This window comes from Oncorhynchus mykiss, chromosome 10 (assembly GCF_057628025.1).
Source record: "Oncorhynchus mykiss isolate SJ-2025 chromosome 10, ASM5762802v1, whole genome shotgun sequence".
In the NCBI taxonomy this organism is placed as follows: domain Eukaryota; kingdom Metazoa; phylum Chordata; class Actinopteri; order Salmoniformes; family Salmonidae; genus Oncorhynchus; species Oncorhynchus mykiss.
Genome location: NC_143031.1, coordinates 18,547,420 through 18,570,191, shown reverse-complemented (window position 1 = coordinate 18,570,191; position 22,772 = coordinate 18,547,420). Strand labels below are relative to the sequence as shown.

Here is a 22,772-nt window from a genome sequence, read left to right as displayed (position 1 = left end):
AGTACTTTCAAGTATTTTTACTTAAGTCCTTTACAGCACTACAGTCGCCCTACTTGGCTAAGGCTGCGTCCCAAATAGTACCCTATTCCCTATTTAGTGCAGTAATTCTGACCAGGACCTCTGGTAAAAATGTGTGCAGTAAATAGGGAATAGAGTGACATTTGGGATGTAGCCTTAGTCAATGAAAATGGATGGAAATGGATGCCTTGCACCAGATAATGCAGCTAAAGTAAACTCTAAGGTCTGGAGACAAGGTGGCAACTAGACCAGAATAGGCCAGACTAGACCAGACTTGACCAGACTAGGCCAGACTAGACCAGACTAGGCCAGACTAGGCCAGACTAGACCTGACTAGACCAGACTAGGCCAGACTCGGCCAGACTAGGCCAGACTAGACCAGACTCGGCCAGACTAGACCAGACTCGGCCAGACTAGGCCAGACTAGACCAGACTAGGCCAGACTAGACCAGACTAGGCCAGACTAGACCAGACTAGGCCAGACTAGGCCAGACTAGACCAGACTAGGCCAGACTAGACCAGACTAGGCCAGACTAGGCCAGACTAGGCCAGACTAGACCAGACTAGGCCAGAATAGACCAGACTAGGCCAGACTAGACCAGACTAGACCAGACTAGGCCAGACTAGACCAGACTAGGCCAGAGAAGAGAAGTGTTTCAAAACTATATCCTTTATAGTTATAACTGTGCTTTGTAACCTTTTGGTGTACCAGTACGTGTATGAACATCCATTGATTCGTCCGTGGGGGGACAGCCATATAATGAGGTTTTCATGTTTGCATTATGGTATATTAAAGTGTGCTGCAGGTCCATTAGGGTGTGTAGGAGTACGGTGGAATTCCATTCGGTATCAGATGCATTACCAAGATCGGAGAGATAGGGTTGCAAAATTCCGGTAATTTTCCCAAAATTCCCAAGTTTTCCAGAAATCCCAATAATGAAAACCTGGGGATTTAGGGAAAGTTACTGGAATTTTGCAACCTAAGTGGGAATCTGCTGTACCATACCTTGACAATGTCTTCGTTAGACGACTTGCACTCTACGAAGGACGAGACATCGGTGACGACTCCACTCATTTCAATAGAGACAACTTTCACGGGAATGGCCACGGTTCGGCCGGTCAGTATCGCAGTGTTAATAATTTCGGTGTCCTGTAGAGTAGAGGGGGAACAAACATGAAACAGTGTTAGATAGTGTTCATCGCTATTATATTTCACTGGGTACTTCCAATATGTACCTTTCAAAAATAATGTCCAAAAGAGTTCCGCTGGAAGCCATTCTCAGTGATCGTTGGGTTTGATTTTCATCCATTTCATCACTCCAAGTACAGATGTAGGGATCTTAACTTGAGCCAGTTTGCTTCAGCAGGAAATGTGAATTATTATGTGGATTATAATTGGCATTATAATACACATTTCTGTAGGGGTTGATACATTTTTCTTAAGGGTAAATCAAGTCTGAAATTTCAAAGTGGAAATTACATACTTCAGAAGCCTTTTTGAAATTTCAAATATACTCCAAGTTTAACATTTCCTGTACTGTACAAAGGGAATATGTTTTTATGTTTTCTCCTCCGAGCTGCATTCTGCTCCAAATGACTCTAGAACAAAAAGGCAAGAAGTTCATGTTGACTATGTATGCTAAGTAATCTGAGTTGTAAAGTGAAACATTCCTTCTTCTTCAAGAGGATGCAAAAATTAAGCTGACAAAGGAAAGTATATTTGAATGCCCCAACAAAACATAACCTGTCCTAAAAACCTTTGTATCTGTCCTCACAATATTGGTTACTGTTGGTGAATCTGTGCACTAAGGCGTCAAGCAACAGGTTACTGTTAGTGAATCTGTGCACTAAGGCCCCAAACAACAGGTTACTGTTAGTGAATCTGTGCACTAAGGCCCCAAACAACAACTATGAAGTCTAGTGTTGCTAATAAATGCTGGGGAATAAAAACTGACTTGAGAACTGATTATAAACAGGGCCAAGTCCGTCAGCAGATCTACACTTTTATCATGACTCCAGTGATATAGAAACAGCCAATTAAAATGCACACTGGTCCTTGAAATGGGCGACTGTTAATAAACTCATTATTTTGACGGAATGAATGTGAGCTATGCGGGGGTAAGGAGTTTGACTTTAATTTGTGTCCCTCGTGGCCCCCTAGAGAAAACCCAAATCATGTAAATGTTCCTTTGACTTCAATCAAAACACCACCATGCTCAAGTCTTGGAGGGAAAACAGTAATACTTAACGTGGTGTAATCAAAAAGAATGCAGCATATAAAAGAGGATTAATGTTGCTTCTGGAGGCATGTGTGTTGATGAGCTCCTTTAATTTGTAGTGCCCTAGAGCTTTCAATCAAATAGGAGAGTTTACCCGGCATGATACAAGCATATGTTCACTGACAATGAGTGCAAATTGTATGTTGTGTGTGCCCTTCGAAAACCAATACATACTGAATGACTTATTGCTGTCCATAGCAGGTAATCTCACAATATAACTTCCAAACTATTTGAAACTAGAACAATTTAAAGTCTAGAAGAATTCACAATGGTCAGGTCCTGCCCAAATCAAATTAGCTGGTGCACTATTTGAATATTGATGCCATTTTACCTGTTGATACATTTGTTCATATCACAATATGCTTATTAAGTCATTTCCAATTAGGAAAATGTGTTAACCTATTCTCAGAGTTTCTTGCTAAAAAATAGCCACTGCAGACCAATGACAGCCAACTAAGCACACACTGGTTAAATCAACGTTGATTCCACATCATTTCAATGAAATTACATTGAACCAACATGGAATAGACGTTGAATTGACATCTGTGCCCAGTGGGAGGTCCTCTGACATTGACAAATTATGGGAAGGAGAAAAGAGTTCAACTCTTTTTCTTCTCAACAAACCAAAACTGCCACCTTATAGTAAAAAAACATATTGTCCTCCCTAATGTTTCTCATTTTCACGTGCCAATGGTATTGTCACGCCCTGGCCAAAGAGAGGCTTTTATTCTCTATTTTGGTTAGGCCAGGGTGTGACTAGGGTGGGCATTCTAGTTTCTTTATTTCTATGTTTTCTATTTCTTTGGCCGGGTGTGGTTCTCAATCAGAGGCAGCTGTCTATCGTTGTCTCTGATTGAGAACCATACTTAGGTAGCCCTTTTTCCCACCTGTCTTTGTGGGAAGTTGACTTTTGTTTAAGGCACATAGCGTCACGGTTTGTTTTTGTAGGGTTTGTTGTTTTGTTCAGTGTCTTTTTTCCAAATAAATAGAAAATGTACGCTCCCCACGCCGCGCTTTGGTCCTCTACCTTTAACAGCCGTGACAGGTATTCTGTTGCCCAGCTAATATGCAAAATTTAAATGGGGGGGCCTGAGAATTTATGGTGGCGGTAAGGGGAAGCCACGGTGTCCGGAGTAATGAGTGAGAGCTTATCGTGAACACAGTAGGGGGAGAGCTATCAATAACACGCAGGAAAGGATTTCAAAGTAATCAAACACTTTATAGCCTACGAAACACCAAGGTTAACACTTTTAAACTCCATTCAGTAAGAAAAGGATCAGTTAGTGCAGACACAAGACACGACTACTCCAGGCCCAATAAACGGGACTGAGACAACTATCCGTCTAATACACTGCGGAAATTAAAACATGTATTATACTGCTTCTGAAACAATGACTAGTATTGTCGATTAATGACTACTAGTTTAGCTTCATCCATGTGAACAGTGTTTTAGATTTAAACTGGAGAAGTGAAAGAAGCAGGGTCCATTTTAATCCAAGTAACCAAATGACAAGCAGTGAGAGAATGAATGAAGCTTGACAGCCCCACAGTTGTTGAGTTTTGATGGAGGCTTTAAGACCGAGCCGATTAGCCAGCAAATCATATCGAAGCCAAACCTCTGCTGGCTCCCACTTCCTACTCCTCATGGAAATGATTGAAACGCCACGTCAGACGTGCAAAACCTGTGGCGTGTGTAGATGTGTGTGTGTGTGTGCGCGTGCCCTGTGACTTCGTGCCATGAGGACCTCGGCAAAGAAAATGCCCATGTTTTATTTATAATCTGTTCGCTACTGCGGCAGCATGAAGCAGTGGTGGAGCCAGCAACACAGTATCCCGCTATTCCCCTCATCTCCCTCTCCACCTCTCCCATCCCTCGTTAATAAGAAGCCCGAGAGGGCTCTCTGACACGGGGCGGTAATTGCGCCAAGACTGTGTGGGCCAGGGGGACCTAGTTGGGGCCCTGACAGTACTAATGTGATGGAGTCTGATTTAACCACATCCTCCTGGAAGATGCTAATACTCTGCACTGTAAACTCACCCACCTCCTTCGTTCCTCCTCCCTCCCTACTATCTCACCCCTCCCTCCCTCGCCTCCTCCTTCCCAGTTGTAGTGGCTCAGCTCTGGCTGGCAGTGAATCTGCTTAGCAAAGCTTTCACGTCTTGGGATTAGTTTTTTTTCTCCTTTTTTTTCCCATCCCTCTATCTCTCCCTCAAGCCTCCCTCCCTCTCTCCCTCGTTTGTTCATGCTAGGGCTAAATCAGAGAGGGGATTCATTTTGTGCACATGGCTTGCCATGTTCTTGTCCCTTGTCTGTTTCATTTTTTTGTTACTCAAGATAAAATGCATCTTGTGTGTTTTTTTCCCAGATTGCCTCATCCTGTTGTCTCCCAAATCAGTGGCTGCAGAAAAAATACTGATCTGAGCCTTCTGGTTTCTATCAAGCTCTCAGAGGATGTGTGCAATGGTAGACACAAAGAACTAAGTGCATTATGTCTACCTCCTTGCTGCTACTGTTACTGTTACAATAATTAGACAGAGAGATCTGAGAATGTGTGGCATTAGATTCTGCCTTGGTCAAATGGCACCCTATTCCCTACATAGTGCATTACTTTTGACCAGAGTGCTATGGGACCAGGTCAAAAGTAGTACACTATGAAGGGAATAAGGTTACATTTGGGACACAGACTCTCTACACTACAGTACATGAAGCAGAAACAGTGAAACAAAGCAGCTGATAATGAATGAAATGGCGCAGGTTGCCTCGGCTATTGCTATTTTTTGCTATTCCCCACGCGTTGGCCTTTCTATGACCCCGGCTCCTTTCAGCTGAACTCCTATCCTCATCGCTGCCTGACCCCTCTAACAAAGCCCTGGAAGCATACCGCCAAGTCCGGTGAACACACAGAGGTTATGTTCCTCTTCGCTTATTAACCTCTGTTGTTGAGTGTGTTAAAAAAGTGTCTTCAGTACCTGGGTGCTTGCTTCTTTGCAATTTGTGGCATTTTAGACCTATATAAATATATGCAGGGCTGAGAGAACTAAGTGTCGTTATACATTTTACCCAACCAGTTGAATTTGTAATATCCAAATAATGAAGTCTCTCCCCCCCTAAAACTTCTAGAGACTTTCCACAGGCTCCCTTCACCAAGTAAGGGGAGGTGAAACCACATAGGAGGCGACTTGACCCTTCAGGACTGGCCCTCTTCCTTCCTATTACTTAATTAATGTCCCTTGCTTCCACAATTGTTTTTTACTGCCTACTACAGTAATTGCCCCTTTTCATGAGATAGGAGTGGAGACGCCAGACAGACTCTTAGCATGATGTGCCATTACTTGGTGGCCTTTGTAGCCTTCTCTTAGCAGGTGAAATCATCATCGATCTAGTGAGAGAGAACCTCGTGTTGATAAGCATGGTTACAAATTACAATGGGGATTGAAGATCCTTTGATGAAACTGGAGGCTAACCTATTGTCTTACATGAGAGATTTGAATTGAATAGTTGTGGCAAATGTTTCAATGGACCGATTCAACTGATATGAACATTATTATAGCATACCATATGTGATGTCACAGGTTACTCACCATGGAGAGTGGGATGATAGCCTGAATGTCCTTCTGCACCACGGTCAACTCAGTCACCACCTTCTCCGAGTCCGGAGGTGGGTTCTGGCCCCGGTAGTCGATGTTCCAGTTGATCCTTCTGGTGACCGATTGGCTGGTGAAGTTCTCCATCTCAAAGTCCAGTTGCATCACCTCGATATTGGCCAGTTCATCCCTGTGGGGAATAGAATAATTGAGCAATTAAAGCATCAATGACAGCAATATGTTACCAAAAACACAGTAGGATCCAGCACCAAATCCAGCATTTTATTCATTTACAAGGGGCTTAATGGGGGTCAGGCTGCATTTGATCATTAAATATGACGATCGGAACAAGCAGCTGTTCTGTCATGTATTAGGTATTATTGGAACAGTCAGCAATCAGGCTGCTGCTTGTGCACATCTGTTGTTTTGGAATAACCAATGAGGTCCAGAAATATGCCATTCCTATCTGCTTTTAGGAGCTACCTGACCAGGCATGAGATCCCCACACACATGCTTGAGCATGTATTTTTAGGGTGTTTATCAAGAGAGATTAACATGAACAGACGATAGGGAGGCAGGTAGCCTAGCGATTAGAGCGTTGGTTCGCATACCTGAGCCTACAAGGTGAAAAATCTTTCCATTTACCCTTGAGCATGGCACATGACGCTAGTTTGCTCCAGGGGTACCTTACTACTATGGCTGACCCTGTAAAACAATACATTTCACCATACCTACTCAGTGTGTGACAAAACATCATCTTATTTTTATTTGAAAATTGAAGTGCACCAACATCGTTCTAAAAATGTATAAATGAAGGAAGCATGTGAAGCCTTCACAACGTCAGCCTCAGGTGATTCATCACCTAAATGAATGTGACTGAACTCTGGAAAAAGTGAGTGTGACTGAACTCCAAAAGTGAGTTGAACTTCTTACAAAGTGACCAAAGAGTCTTTGATAAGCTAAGCTTTATAAAGACTTCACGGTCGAAACGTGACAGCTTTTTTATAAAAGAGCACCATGACATAGATTTCTAACTATTTGAGAAAAAACTGAACACCCCCCCCCCCCCCCGTGTCCTAGATTTTTGAAGCGTTGTCAGACGTGTCGTTACAATTTCTGATGCTTGCACCACACAATCTGTCATGTCAATGGTCCACACAACTTCAATCACACCCCTATTGTAATGTCATTGGCTAGTTGCTTCTCATTCTGACGGGTCCAATGTAGTGAAACAGCTTATTTGTTCCTTCAAACGCTCCTCACGTGGGTAGTTAGAAATATTATGTTTGTGGTCCTTTCTTGTGTGTTGTCTTTTCACATCTATTTACCTATCCAGCTAGCCAAGCCACTCATTCCCACATCAATCTTTGGTAGAAGCAGTATACTATATTTATGATCAATATGTCTGTTTCCCACACGGACAAGCAGCCTACAGTAGATTTTCAATTTGATAATTTAGTACAAAACATCTGTGTTTCCCAAACTCGGTTCTGGGGACCCTTCCCGGGATGCACATTTAGGTTTTTGCCTTAGCACTACACAGCTGAGTCAAATAACCAACTCATCATCAAGCACGGATTATTTGGGAAACCCTGCAATGCATCATCTGTACAAGATGTTACAACTGTCTCAATGGATTTCAATGATCAGTCAATGAAACGGCAAAACCGGTTCATTACATTTCTATGGCCATGGTAAGCTTTTCATTACATTTCCATGATCATTACCATAGCCCATACACAGTACGTGCATACGTACCAGCCAGTTATGACTAGCACACATGCAGTAGAGTGGTCAAACATACGATGTGAACAACCCCTCCTACCATTTCAAACATCCATTACTTTAACCACATGAACAGTAGCCATGTGTACTCGCACATGTTAGTTTTACCTAGGCAAAGATTAACTTTCACCCCGTTTCATTCCATGCATTGTATATGTACTAAAACATTCATCCCCTTCTACTTATAAAGGACGTATCTTCTTCTAAGATGGTGTAAAATGATTGAACCAATTGTGGAATAAAGTACCAGCAGACCAACATACTATATGTTTTATATACCACCATTACTATTGCTCCAAGCTGTGAAACCATCACATCTGAAAGACACATTCCGCATTGCACTTCGAAAGGGTTTCAGCAGTGTAGGCCTACAGTAGGTTCCCGGTTTACAAGACCATTACAGACACACTTGACCTGGATCTGAAATTAACCATGCTGCTATCTCCCCTAGGCAGAGAGAAAAGAAGTCTGCCATTCAAAGGGAAAATGCCAATGTCGTAATGAAGACTGGGAGCCGAGTCCCTATCTCCAGTACTGCACTCACAAAGGGCCTTACTGGAAACAGCATGATGAGAGATGACAGCCTAAATGACTTCTGACTGTTTGTCTCAACATCACTCATGGAATATTCCTATTTATTTATCTATGACACTCCTTACAAAGCAGGTAGCTTGGCCAGACCCTCGACAACTAGCACTCAGAAAACCAGACACCCAAATCGCTCATGTGCTGAATAAGAGTTACACAGGGGTGGAAATGGAGTCAATGCGCTATTAGGATATGTTGTGTGGGTGACATGTCCTTTTCAAATGGAAGGCCTTGTGGGGTTAACAACGCCCTTTCTGTGCACCCTGGTTATCTTTACTAGCCCATGCTTACACGTTTACATAAGTAGGGCTTCCATGCTCAGATCAGGCCCCTGCTGAGCTGATTAGCAGGATAGTTTCATTGTGTCATTGGGTCAACTCCCTCAGAGGCGTAGCTAGTTATTTAACACAACACCACAGCAGGGTCCTATAGAATGTCAAGGGGAGGGATGCATTATTGAACAATATCTACCTGATCCCTCTCATTGATCACTGATGGGGTTGTGCTGGTGCTGTGTTTCCCAACTCCGGTCCTCGAGTACACCCAACAGCACATTTTTTGTTGTAGTGGGGCAGAACGTTGTAGTGCCACACCCTAGCTGTCAAGGCTGTTAACCCACTGTTCCTAGGCTGTCATAGAAAATAAGAATTTGTTCTTAACTGACTTGCCTAGTTAAATAAAGGTAAAATAAAAAATAATAAAATATGGATCCCCATTAGCTGCTGCCAAGGCAGATTTCACAACACATTCAGTGTGTGACCGCAGTGGGACCACAATGGAGAAGGTGAAAAGCTTTGAGTTCCTCGACGTACACATCACTGACAATCTGAAATGGTCCACCCCACACAGGTAGTGTGGTGAAGAAAACGCAACAGCACCTCTTCAACCTCAGGAGGCTGAAGAAATTCGGCTTGGCCCCTAAGACCCTCAAAAACGTTTAAAGATAAACAATTAAGAGCATCCTGTTGGGCTGTATCACTGCCTGTTACGGCAACTGCACCACCCACAACCACAGAGCTATCCAGAGGGTGCTGCAGTCTGCCCAGCGCATCACCCGGTGCACACTGCTTGCCCTCCAGGACACCTACAGCACCTGTTGTCACAGAAAGGTCGCCAAAATGATCATCAGGGACATCAACTACCCGAGCCACGGCCTGTTCACCCCGCTATCATCCAGAAGGCAAAGTCAGTACAGGTGCATCAAAGCTGGGACCGAGAGACTGAAAAACAGCTCCTATCTCAAGGCCTTCAGACTGTTAAATAGCCATTACTAGCCGGCTACCACTTGGTTACTCAACCCTGCACCGTAGAGGCTGCTGCCCTATGTACAGTTGAAGTCAGAAGTTTACATTCACCTTAGCCAAATACATTTAAACTCAGTTTTTCACTATTCCAGACATTTAATCCTAGTAAAAATTATCTGTCAGTTAGGATCACCACTTTTATTTTAAGAATGTGAAATGTCAAAATAATAGTAGAGAGAATGATTTATTTAAGCTTTTATTTCTTTCATCACATTCCCAGTGGGTCAGAAGTTTACAGACACTCAATTAGTATTTGGTAGCATTGTCTTTAAATTGCTTAACTTGGGTCAAGTGTTTCGGGTAGCCTTCTACAAGCTTCCCACAATAAGTTGGGTGATTTTTGGTCCATTCCTCCTGACAGAGTTGGTGTAACTGAGTCAGGTTTGTAAGGCCTCCTTGCTAGCCCACGCTTTTTCAGTTCTGCCCAAAAATGTTCTATAGGATTGAGGTCAGGGCTTAATGATGGCCACTCCAATACCTTGACTTTGTTGTCCTTTTGCCACAACTTTGGAAGTATGCTTGGGGTCATTGTTCATTTGGAAGACCCATTTGTGACCAAGCTTTAACTTCCTGACTGATGTCTTGAGATGTTGCTTCAATATATCCACATAATTTTCCTACCTGATGATGCCATCTATTTTGTGAAGTGCACCAGTCCCTCCTGCTGCAAAGCACCTCCACAACATGATGCTGCCACCCCGGTGCTTCACGGTTGGGATGGTGTTCTTCAGCTTGCAAGCCTTCCCTTTTTCCACCAAACATAACGATGGTCGCAATGGCCAAACAATTATATTTTTGTTTCATCAGACCAGAGGACATTGCCCCAAAAAGTACAATATTTTTCCCCATGTGCAGTTGCAAACTGTAGTCTGGCTTTTTTATGGCGGTTTTGGAAAAGTGGATTCTTCCTGGCTGAGCAGCCTTTCAGGTTATGTCGATATAGGACTTGTTTTACTGTGGATATAGATACTTTTGTACCTGCTTCCTCCAGCATTTTCACAAGGTCCTTTGTTGTCATTCTGGGATTGATTTGCACTTTTCGCACCAAAGTACGTTCATCTCTAGGAGACAGAACGTGTCTCCTTCCTGAGCGGTATGACGGCTGCGTGGTCCCATGGTGTTTATACTTGCGTACTATTGTTTGTACAGATGAACGTGGTACCTTCAGGTGTTTGGAAATTTCTCCCAAGGACCAACCAGACTTGTGGAGGTCTCCAATTTTTTTTCTGAGGTCTTGGCTGATATCTTTTGATATTCCCATGATATCAAAAAAAGAGGCACTGAGCTTGAAGGTAGGCCTTGAAATACATCCACAGGTACACCTCCAATTGACTCAAATTATGTCAATATGCCTATCAAAAGTTTTTATAGCCATGACATCATTTTCTAGAATTTTCCAAGCTGTTTAAAGGCACAGTCAATTTAGTGACCCACTGGAATTCTGATACAGTGAATTATAAGTGAAATAATCTGTCTGTAAACAATTGTTGGAAAAATGACTTGTGTCATGCACAAAGTAGATGTCCTAACCGACTTGCCAAAACTAGTTTGTTAACAAGAAATGTGTGGAGTGGTTTAAAACTAGTTTTAATGACTCCAACCTAAGTATATGTAAACGTCCGACTTCAACTGTCAATAGACATGGAATCACTGGTCACTTTAATAATTTCTACATGCTGTTTTATTCATTTCATATGTATATATTGTATTCTACTGTATTTTAGTCAATTCCACTCTGACATTGCTCATCCTAATATTTATATATTTCTTAATTCCATTCTTTTACTTTTAGATTTGTTTGTATTGTTGTGCATTGTTAAATATTACTGCACTGCTGGAGCTAGGAACACAAGCATTTCGCTACATCCACAATAACATCCGCTAAATATGTGTATGTGACCAATAGAATTTGATTTGATTTAATAGACAACAAAAAATGTTCCACCTCTTCCACATTCACTTTTAGGAATTTTAAATTGCTTGCTTTCTTAATTTGGTCAGTTATGCATGGAGTGTAGGTTCAGAATGTTGTTGTTGGCATGTCATGCCTAAGTTTGCTAATCTTGCCAATAAAACAATCATTAAAGTAGTTTTATGATGAATGAGCCATCTGATTCAATGAACGATGGAGCAGAGTTAGCCTTTTTGCACAAATTTTCAGTCTATGAATGTTATCTACAACAATGTCATAGAACGGTAGGAAGCAGCCTTGTAATGTCCTGTACTCGTGCTCCAGAATAGCACAAGGTTTTTGCCCCAGGAATCAAGATGTTTCTCACCATAGAGCTGCCGATGATGACAGCTGGTTTAGAAGACCCCACGAGAGACCGATGGGAGGCCCGATGGTCCCCACCTATCTTTCAACAATTACACTTCACCCCATGCACCAGGAATATTCAGCAACCAAACCTGGGTTTAAATTCTTCAAATAGCCTACAGTTCCAAAGCTTTCCATTGCTTCCAGTAAGAGTTTGCACAGATATAACATATACCTATAGATTAGCCTTAGAAGAAGAGAATGAGATGTGCCATGGAAAATAAATTATTGCCGTAAAGCTTTCTAGACAGAGAGAATGCCTCTCCACAATTGTTCCTTTGAATCAATAGTTACAATTATAAGTTAAGAGCAACATCCTTGAGAGAATGCCAACTCAACCCAGTTAATTGCTTTATCAGTTGTTTACATATTTTTAGCCGGCAATCAATTTCAATCAAATCTGATTTTCCCGTCGTCTCCACAGGGACATGGGAGGACACTGCATTTACAAAATGAATATTGCCATGATTAGGAAGCCATTGGGAAAAAATCGATGTCTAGTACAATGCATAGTGAGAGGTGAGAGAGGATCAAGACAACAATAAAGTGCTAAGCAGTGCTAAAGCTGGATGTAAATGTGCCTGCGCTTAGAGTAAATTCTGGTGTGGGGGATTCTGGCATCTTCTTGGTAAGCAACGCTGGTGTTAAAAGGTGAAGTATAGTCTCCCAGTGTCTGGTGGAAAGCAGACTGAACCAGGTTTTCCTCTACGATTTTGCCTGTGTGTATTTCCATTCCGTTTCTCTTTTATCCTGAAAAACTCACCAGTTTTTAACGATTTCAAGCATACCAATAACATGATACAGCCATCACTATGCTTGGAAATATTGAGAGTGGTACTCAGTAATGTGTTGTATTGGATTTGCCCTAGGACAGAAAGTTAATTGCTTTGCCACATGTTTTGCATTATTAATTTAGTGCCTTGTTGCAAACAGGATGCGTGTTTTGGAATATTTGTATTCTGTACAGGCTTCCTTCTTTTCACTCTGTCAGTTAGGTTAGTATTGTGGAGTAACTACAATGTTGTTGATCCCTTCTCAGTTTTCTCCCATCACAGCCATTAAACTAACTGTTCTAAAGTCACCATTAGTCTCATGGTGAAATCCCTGAGCGGTTTCCTTCCTCTCCGGCAACAGAAGGACGGACGCCTGTAGCCTGTAGTGACCAAGTGTATTGATATACCACCCAAAATGTAATTAATACATTTTCTATGCTCAAAGGGATATTCAATGTCTGCTTTTTATTTTGTTAACCATCCTAACAACAGGTGCCCTTCTTTGAGAGGCATAGTAAAACAACTCGTCTTTGTGGTTGAAATTCACTGCTCCGTGGGGTACAGAGATGAGGTAACATTCAAAAATCATGTTAAACACTATTCCACTATTCCAACATTATTCCACACAACTTATTATGTGACTTGTTAAGCATATGTGTACTCCTGAACTTATTTAGGCTTGCCACAACAAAGGGGTTGAATACTTATTGACCAAAGACATTTCAGCTTTTCATTTTTCTATTAATTTGTACACATATCGAGAAACATAATTGCACTTTTACATTATGGGATATTGTGCATGGGCCAGTGACAAAAATCTAAATTGAATCTATTTTAAATTCAGGCTGTAACACAACAACAAAAAGGAAAAAGTCAAAGGGTGTGAATACTTTCTGAAGGCACTTTGAAGTTGGTAAAACAGTATGTAAACATTAAAGTGACCAGTGTTCAATGACTATGTACATAGGGCAGTAGTCTCTAAGGTGCAGGGTAGAGTACCAGGTGGTAGAAGGATAGGTAACAGTGATTAAGGTTCAGGGCAGGGTACTGGGGGCAGGGTACTGGGTACTGGGTGGAGGCCGGATATTGGTGACTATTTAACAGTCTGATGGCCTGGAGATAGAAGCAGTGTTTCAGTTTCTCGGTCCCAGCTTTGATGCACCTGCACTGTCTCCGTCTTGTAGATGGTAGTGGGGTGAACAGGCTGTGGCTTGGGTGGCTGAGGTCCTTGATCATTTTCTTGGCCTTCCTGTGACACCAGGTGCTGTAGATGTCCTGTAGATGTCCTAGTGATGTGCTAAAAAAGGGGAGGCCAAAATTCTGATGAACATTTTCTTATTTGCTTAAGGCTCTATACAGCTCGTTGAGTGGGATCTTAGTGCCAGCATCGGTTTGTGGTGGTATATTGACAGCTACGAAAAAATATAGATAAACTCTCTTGGTAAATAGTGTTGTCAAATGCGCCAAATATAACAGGTGCAGACTTTACAGTGACAAGCTTCCTTACAGTGCCTTCAGAAAATATTCACACTCCTCGACTTTTTCCACATTTTGTCGTGTTACAGCCTGAATATCAAATGGATTAAATTGAGATTTGGGGTCACTGGCCTACACGCAATACCCCATAATTTTAAAGTGGAATTATCTTTTTAGAAATTTTTACAAATGAATAAAAAATGAAAACCTGAAATGTCTCAAGTCAATAAGTATTCAACCTCTTTGTTATGGCAAGCCTAAATAAGTTTAGTAAAAATGTGCTTAACAAGTAACATAATAAGTTGCATTGACTCACTCTGTATGTAATAATATTGTTTAACATGATTTTTGAATGACTACCTCTTCTCTGTACCTCACACATACAATTATCTGTAAGTCAAGCAGTGAATTTCAAACACAGGGAGGTTTTACAATGCCTCGCAAAGAAGGGCACCAATTGGTAGATCGATAAAACATTTAAAAAGCACACACTGAATATCCATTTGAGCAATGTGAAGTTATTGATTAGACTTTGAGTGGCCAATACACCCAGTCACTAACTCAGTTGCCGGAGAGGAAGGAAACCGCTCAGGGATTCCACCATGAGGCCAATGGTGACTATACTACAGTTACAGAGTTTATTGCTGTGATAGGAGAAAACTGAGGATGAATCAATAACATTGTAGTTACTCCACAATACTAACGTAAATGACAAAGTGAAAAAAAGGAAGCCTGTACAGAATAAAAATATTCCAAAACATGCATTCTGTTTGCAATATGGCACTAAAGTAAAACAGCAAAAAAATGTGACTAAGAAATGTACTTTATGTCCTTAATACAAAGCGTTATGTTTGGGGCAAATCCAACACAACACATCACTGAGTGCCACTCTTTATATTTTCAAGCATGGTGGTGGCCGCATCATATTAAGGGTATGCCTGTCACTGGCAAGGCCTGGGGAGTTTTTTTCTGATAAAAAAAACATCATAGAGCTAAGCACAGGCAAAATCCTAGAGGAAAACGTGGTTCAGTCTGCTTTCCAACAGACACTGGGAGAGAAATTCACCTGTCAGCAGGACAATAAACTAAAACACAAGGACAAAGTTGCTTACCAAGATGCCATTGAATGTTCCTGAGTGGCCTAGTTACAGTTTTGACTTAAATTGGCTTGTAAAACTAAGTAAATGAGATATTCCTGCATTTTCAATAAATGTTTATTTCATTTTTTTTAATACATTTTGATTTAAGTCTGTGACACAACATAAGTCATAAGTCAAGGGGTATGAATACTTTCTGAAGGCACTGTATGAGCCAATTCCCAACAATGCAGAGTTCAAAAGTAAGAAAAATATTTGCTTAATAAAAAAATAAATAGTAACACAAAAACAAAAGTCAACAACTTATCATGGGGTATTCTAGCTTAGGTGAGAAGAACCTCTTGACTTCTATTAGAGGTCGTGCACCAGCTGTTGTTAACAAAGAGACACACGCCTTCTCCCTTTAGCTTACCTGACGCTGCCGTTTTGTCCTGCAGATGCATAGAAAAAACATCTAGATGTATTTTATCCATGTATATGTTCAGCCACAACTCCGTGAAACATAGGATATTAGGTCCCGTGTGGCACAGTTGGTAGAGCATGGCGCTTGCAATGCTAGGGTTTTGGATTCGATACGAAACAGACCAGTACGAAAAAGTATGAAAAATGTATGCAGTTACTACTACTGTAAGTCGCTTTGGATACGAGTGTCTGCTGAATTACAGTTCTTCAGGTCCCAGTGATAGGACAGTCTTGAACGGAGCTCATCCAGTTTGTTCTCCAGAGATTGTACGATCGCCAATAGAACGGGCAGTAGCTGCGGTTTATGTACTCGCCAAAGCAGCTTCGTCAGGATGCCCACACATCGCCTCTCTTACGCCGCCTTTTTCTTTGAGAAGTATGTCCTGCGCCTCCGACTTGTTGAAGTAGAAATCTTCATCCAAATTGAGGTTAGTTTTGAGGCAATTGAGGCAAACTTGATGATTGAGTTGTGTTCAAAAAGAATGTTCAAGCAAGCATTAAAAAAATGATTTATACTTTGATGAGCTCAGTGGTAAGATGCATAACTACATTTGAAAAAAATACATAGCTGCTTGTGACGAGTGAGATACTGGTGGGCACCAATCAGAAGTACATGAAGAACATGAGTATGTCGGTGGTATTAACCACCAGCTCCTCAAATAACTTTTTCACATTAACATGTTACATATTCTTTACATTAAGATGAACACTTATAATAATTGCATGTTGTCATAACTCCGAAGTCCTTGACAACACAGAGAATCACATGGTGGACATTAAAAGCATTGACTATTCTTAGTTCCTTGTATAACGTACATGTTACCAAGCTATGGAAGAAAGTAATGTTTTCATCTAGCAGGAAATGTAAAATGCTCCCAAGTGCCGCGTTCGCCCAGAAAATTGATCACGCTTCATGATTGAAGATGACAATATAATCTATTATAGGCCTAGATTTTTTGCTAAACCATGTCGAATGAAGGCTTTAAACCTATTAGGCTTAATGTGGTAACACAAAACTACTGGGACCCTGTTTGGCATGGATCTACACATACTACTTTTGTGGACAGATTTATAAAGCAGCCCAGCATGGTCCATTATCTAAAATATATACCTAAGTCGGCACAAAAAGGCAGAACTATATCACAGTTAAATATGCCCTCAAAAAAGGTCCCGCCATTAATGTTATCTCACTTAGCTGGGTGAAGTGGGCCTGAAATACTGTAGTTTGAGAATTCACTCATCTTTAATGCTTTTTATCAGCTAGAAGGCTAAATCAAAGGCAAAAAGGAAACGGCAGGCTATTTATTCTTGGAGGCTGTTATATGGCTCTAAAATGTAGGCAAAACTCATTAGTAACATATGAACTCTGCCCAAAATACCTTCATGAATTTTGACTGGGCCTCTGACAAAAGTCGGGATGACACAATGTGTCTATATCGTAGCTTGACCCCCTGCTGGACTGGATTTCCAACATGGTGACAGGATGGCAAAGATGACTTGACACGGTCTACTAAATATAGCGAGAAAGCCAGACACTAAGTGCCCTATTGAGAGAGAACAAAGAAAGACTGGCTGATCTTTTATTCAGGTAATGTCACTGTTTGTCTGTTACGCTCACTCTCCACCCCCCCTCCCTCCAGACCCACTTGGCCAGTTTCTTTTTTCCCCACAGTCCGTGGAAACGATGGGCGGTGGTATTACTAGGATCTGCACTGGCTAAATAGCTCCGGAGGTTTAGGATAAGCAGCCCAAACTCTTAATGCCTTCTTTGTTAATGAGTTGAGTGTATTAGTGATTTATGTTAGCTAATTCCAGGCTTCGCCCGCCCAGAGGTATGGCGGTATCACAGGCTAAGAAGCTAGTTACCTCCCTTCATCCTCAGCTGCACCTGATTCCACTGTTACTGCCTTCATTCAAAATGGAGGACCTGTTTTAGGACTGATGAGAGTAATGGTATGATCCATTATCCAATGTATTGGGCATGCATTCTAAGATGAAGCCTAGTATGGATATTGGAACGTAGCCCGAGTCCTGTGATGTGCCTGTATATAATCATGGGTACCCTTGCCCAGTGACAGGCATAGGTAGTGCTGCCATTTTTGCCGATTACATCTCCATGGCACTGCAATGCAGCAACATACAAAGTATTCACACTCCTTGACTTTTTCCACATTTTTCTGTGTTACAGCTTGCATTTAAAATGGATTAAATGTAGTTTTTTTTGTCACTGGCCTACACACAATACCCCATAATGTCAAAGTGGATTTACATTTTTAATTTAATTTAATATTTATTAATACAAAAATTACATCTGAAATGTATTGAGTCAATAAGTATTCGATCCCTTTGTTATGGCAAGCCTAAATAAGTTCAGGACTAAAACTGTGCTTAACAAGTCACATAATAAGTTGCATGGGCTCACTCTGTGTGCAGAAATAGTGTTCAACTAGATTTTTTGAATAATTACAGTATCTCTGTACCCCACACATACAGATAATTGTAAGGTCCCTCAGTCGAGCAGTGAATTCAACCACAAAGCCCAGGGAGCTTTTCCAATGCCTCGCAAAGAAGGGCACCTATTGGTAGATGGGTATCAATTTAAATTCAGATATTGAATATCCCTTTGAGCATGCTGAAGTTATTAATAATACTTTGGATGGTGAATCAATAAACCCAGTCACTACAAAGATACAGGCATCCTTCCTAGCTCTGTTGCCGGAGAGGAAGGAAACCGCTCAGGGATTTCACCATGAGGCCAATGGTGACCATAAAACAGTGTAATTGCTGTGATGGGAGAAACCTGAGGATGGATCAACAACATTGTAGTTACTCTACAACACTAACCTAATTGATAGAGTGAAAAGAAGGAAGCCTGACGTTTTTTGCAACAAGGCACTAAAGTAATGCTGCAAAAAATGTGGCAAAGTAATAATTTTTTTGTTCTGAATACAAAGTGTTATGTTTGAGACAAATCCAATACAACATATTACTGAGTACCACTCTCCATATTTTCAAGCACAGCATAGCATAGCTTATTTACACAGGCAAAATCCTAGAGAACAAACTGGTTCAGTCTGCTTTCCATCAGACACTGGGAGATTAATTCACATTTCAGCAGGACAATAACCTAAAACACAAGGCCAAATCTACACTGGAGTTGCTTACCAAGAAGACAGTGAATTTTCCTGAGTGGCAGCGCGTTTCCCTACACATAAAATTGATATATCACTTAAGTTGATCCTCAAGCTGTAAAAAGCACACATTTCAAAGTAGTTGTCCTCCAAACATATCAGCTTTCTGCCAAGCAGGGAGAAATGTTTAAATCATCATTGGTGTAAGTCTTTATTTGATTTTATTTAACCTTTATTTAACTAGGCAGGTAAGTTAAGAACACATTCTTATTTACAATGACCGGCTACCCCGGCTAAACCCTCCCCTAATCTGGACGACACTGGGCCAATTGTGAGCCACCCTATGGGACACCTGATCACAGCCAGTTGTGATACAGCCCAGGATTGAACCAGGGTCTGTACTGATGCCTCTTGCACTGAGATGCAGTGCCTTAAACTGCATCGCCACTCGGGAGCTCTCTATGACTTTGCATTTAAGCACTTTATTTGACAGAGTATATCCAAGGATTTTTTTGCACAACTACCCAAATCTGTATCCATATCTTTACTACAAATAGACTTATAACTTCTTTATTATTATCAGCAAGCAACATGATGACACTATTGCAGCCAAGGAGATGTTTTGAGGAAGTCTCAATTAGTCTTTCACCGAACAAACCATCCTAAAGTTAACAATGTGCTGGGCACAAAAGCCTCACTCTGTAGTGTTTGGGTGGATGTTGTATGTTGTGTGTTTAGGCCTTAGGCTGTTGACTTACCCGGCTTGCACTCCTTTATTTTTGTTCACGTCGATGGTGGTGATGGAATGCTTCGCCCCAGACTGTACCTCCCAGTCCACAGTCCACTGGGAATTCTTTGACTTGGTTTGCAGAAGATTCACCCCTTTCTTTGCCTTGACCCTGCAATCGAGAGATAAAATGAATGAATCAACTTTATGAACAGCCCATGATTTATCTGTGAGGTCAGAGGCTGTCGGTGTGTTTGTATACTGTAGTTCCATCATGTGCACAGCACTGTATTACATCGGGGCAAATGCAATTTTGAAAGATCAATCAATGACAGTTAATGTTGTGGGACAATGTGGTGATAAACTGACTCTAAAGACAAAGACTATCGCACTGGAATTTTGAAATCATGGATAAATGTCTGAATAATGCTTGAATAACGATTGAGAGTATTTCTCAACCAGCCAACTGTATATTAAGCATCAGGCAAAAACTAAAAACCCACTCCATATTCTTTGGTTCCATAATATTTTGAGAAAGCTTGAATATTGTGCTGTAGTAGTGTTTTTAAGACTATGATCCATTTCAGTGACTCCGATTAATTTCCCCACACAAATGAGAGGGTATAAGGTATCACCCTGGTGTGGCCCATGTGAATTTAGCTCGCCATTACGTTCGCACAAAACCGATTAATGAGTGAGCATAGAGAATCAGAAAGGTACAGCTGTGACTAGTAATACGCACCAATTCTGTAAGACTCTTTGCAGCGCTGATAAGAGGCAAATGGAGGAGCTTGTGTGAACTACTTCGACTAAGACACTACTATTCATTCCACACAGATGCCTTCTGCCTTCTGCCATGGCAACTTCTATTAAGCGCTGCGCTGGAATGGCTGACTGCTAAACAGGAGCGGTTAGCTCTAAATGCTCCTTATCCTTCAAGGCCATATAGCTAATTCATACACTGGGGTCTAAAATGTCACTGGACATTTTCAGTGCAAACATTTATGCTCTGAAAGAGCAATTAAGAAATGACTTCTCTTCAACCCTTGATGTGGTTTAATTCATTGTTTCTTGTAACCTGTGGAGAATAATTTAGTTTTGCACAAATAGCTAATGTGGATTGGTGCATAGCCTTTCATCCATCTAGTCTTCAGGAAATTGCTCAGATTGTCAAAGACTGTGGTTAACACCTTCAAAGACTATATTCCAGTGATGGCTCTTCGCAACGGAAGGCAACTGTATTGAGTAACAGGAGCTCCTTGCCTCTGGATCATGAACAGCAATCTCAACAATGATCTTGAGCACTACGATATTTATCTTGTTTATCACTCTAAGTACAGCTTTGAGGTTCAGCAGCCAGCACAGAGCCATGCAGATGAGGAGCTGGAAGGAAGGAGAAGGAAGCAAACCTGGCTGGCAGGGAGATGTTCTTTAGTGGGGCAGGCTGGGGAAATTAGAATGATCGAGCCAAGGAGTTAGAGGGGATCGCAAATCAAAACCTTGCAACTGCCAATGTTCACATCTGATACAGAATTTACTCATATCCTGCACAAGGAAATTATTGTTGTATTGCGGTGGCAGATACAGATGGGAACCAAAACATGTGTTTTGCAACAGTCTGACAGTTACTAATTAACATAACATGATGATTGTGTAGTTAAGGCCTCTCAAAACAACAAACTCCCACCCATTGCGCAATTGGGGAGGTTGAGAGTCAGCAGTATGCCTGACAGGTTATTCTGCGACCTAGACCTCGGAATTCTGACCTTATTTCTTCAGGCTAGGTAACCATATTCAAAAGCTGGCCAAACGCTTTAAAAGGGTGACAACAAATTCATTGATGGGGTGAATCTTTCTGCCGGATTAACCCCCAACCGATTTTCAAACGCTCCCTTCCTTTGCCTTTAAACCGCTCTCTCTGCACTTACCTGATAAAGCAGCAGCAGCACCACTTTGAGGATCGGGCCATGACCAATAGAGGAGGCTGCAGCGCCCTGTTTTTCAACAAGGCTTTGGTTTACTCTTTATCTCCAGCTATTCGCAGCTGCCCGCCGTGTAAAAAAACACCTTTATTGATGATGTGGCACATTCCTATTTTTCAAATGTTAAATCTCTGAAGGTGCAAGGCAAGATAGGAATCTGCTTGCAGTTATCGCAATAATCTTTCCCTGGGAAATAAATCTGTTTGGAATAATTATGTACACCTGGAGCGTGCCCTTTCCTAACAGTATAACAAAAAAACAGAGTTGGATTGGTTTGGTTCAGATGAAAGAAGACGGCTCTAAAGTTCTAGTCCAGCTCAACGTGTCACCTTCAGCACCAAGCTATGATGAACAAACCAACTCCTGGTAAATAAGACAGAACACAGTGGGTCAATGCTGGTCAATGTTGTTAAGGAGTCAACACCAAGACCCGGTTGTTGTGGTTTCAACTTATTTGAATCAATGAATAATAGTCAGTATTAATCCTAGTAGTGTAACATGGCTATTATGTATATTCTTCACACGTACACCAGTCAAATTACAGAAAAGAGCTTGGCTTTAACTGGAAACTAAAATATGAATAGAAACAGTTGTTTGTGCTTTAAGTCTAGCATCTATCCAACCATATTAGCCTCTTCCCTCACTCTGCTTCCTTTTCCAGGCTCTCCCAGACACAACTCCCCTAGCTCTGCTTAACTGTTAAAGCAATGCCTGTGTGAAATGACCAAGCATTCACAACAAACCCTTTGCTTAGAGAATGCCAACCACTCACAGATTGCAATTCAATTTTTTGGAAGTCGCTAGCAGTAGTATGTTGCGGTGGGGAGTGCCAAAAAACAAACATTTGACCATGGTGGCGGTGACAACAGCTCACAGATGAAGTGCAGTGCCACTGTTTGGCGGCCTAAACTCTAATGGATATCAAGCCTTGGCGTTCGTAACCTCGACAGACTTCGGTGCACAAATGCAGGCAAAAAAGTAAATAAAAAGGAACTAAAATGTCAGCACTAGAATGTCTCAAAGGCACTCCCTTTTGAATTGCTGCAAAAACAGGGCATCTCCGACAGCTAAATTTGGCCAGCGAAGCCTTTTTATATTGAAGCTCCATTAGTTTGAGGGGTGCACTTTACAGACAACTTCTCCACTTGGAGTTCTGCAGTCACAACAAATTCCCATTCCATGACAGTATATTATTTATCTATCAATGTATGCTTGTCCTTGGCCCTGTGCTTGACGCAGTGCCCGTTT

The 22,772-nt window shown here is 41.5% G+C and overlaps 1 protein-coding gene across 2 annotated transcripts in view; it reads right to left on the bottom strand.

The window, feature by feature from the left end:
* Window positions 1-22,772, bottom strand: part of tmem132e (transmembrane protein 132E) — a 357,286-nt gene that overhangs the window by 24,974 nt on the left and 309,540 nt on the right. For both annotated transcript variants that reach the window (XM_036989826.2, XM_036989825.2), the window contains exons 3-5: window positions 19,574-19,714; window positions 5,880-6,072; window positions 1,025-1,168 (exon numbers count right to left, since the gene is read on the bottom strand). In XM_036989826.2, the coding sequence (XP_036845721.2) occupies window positions 1,025-1,168; window positions 5,880-6,072; window positions 19,574-19,714 (478 nt within the window). The remainder of the gene's footprint in view (window positions 1-1,024; window positions 1,169-5,879; window positions 6,073-19,573; window positions 19,715-22,772) is intronic.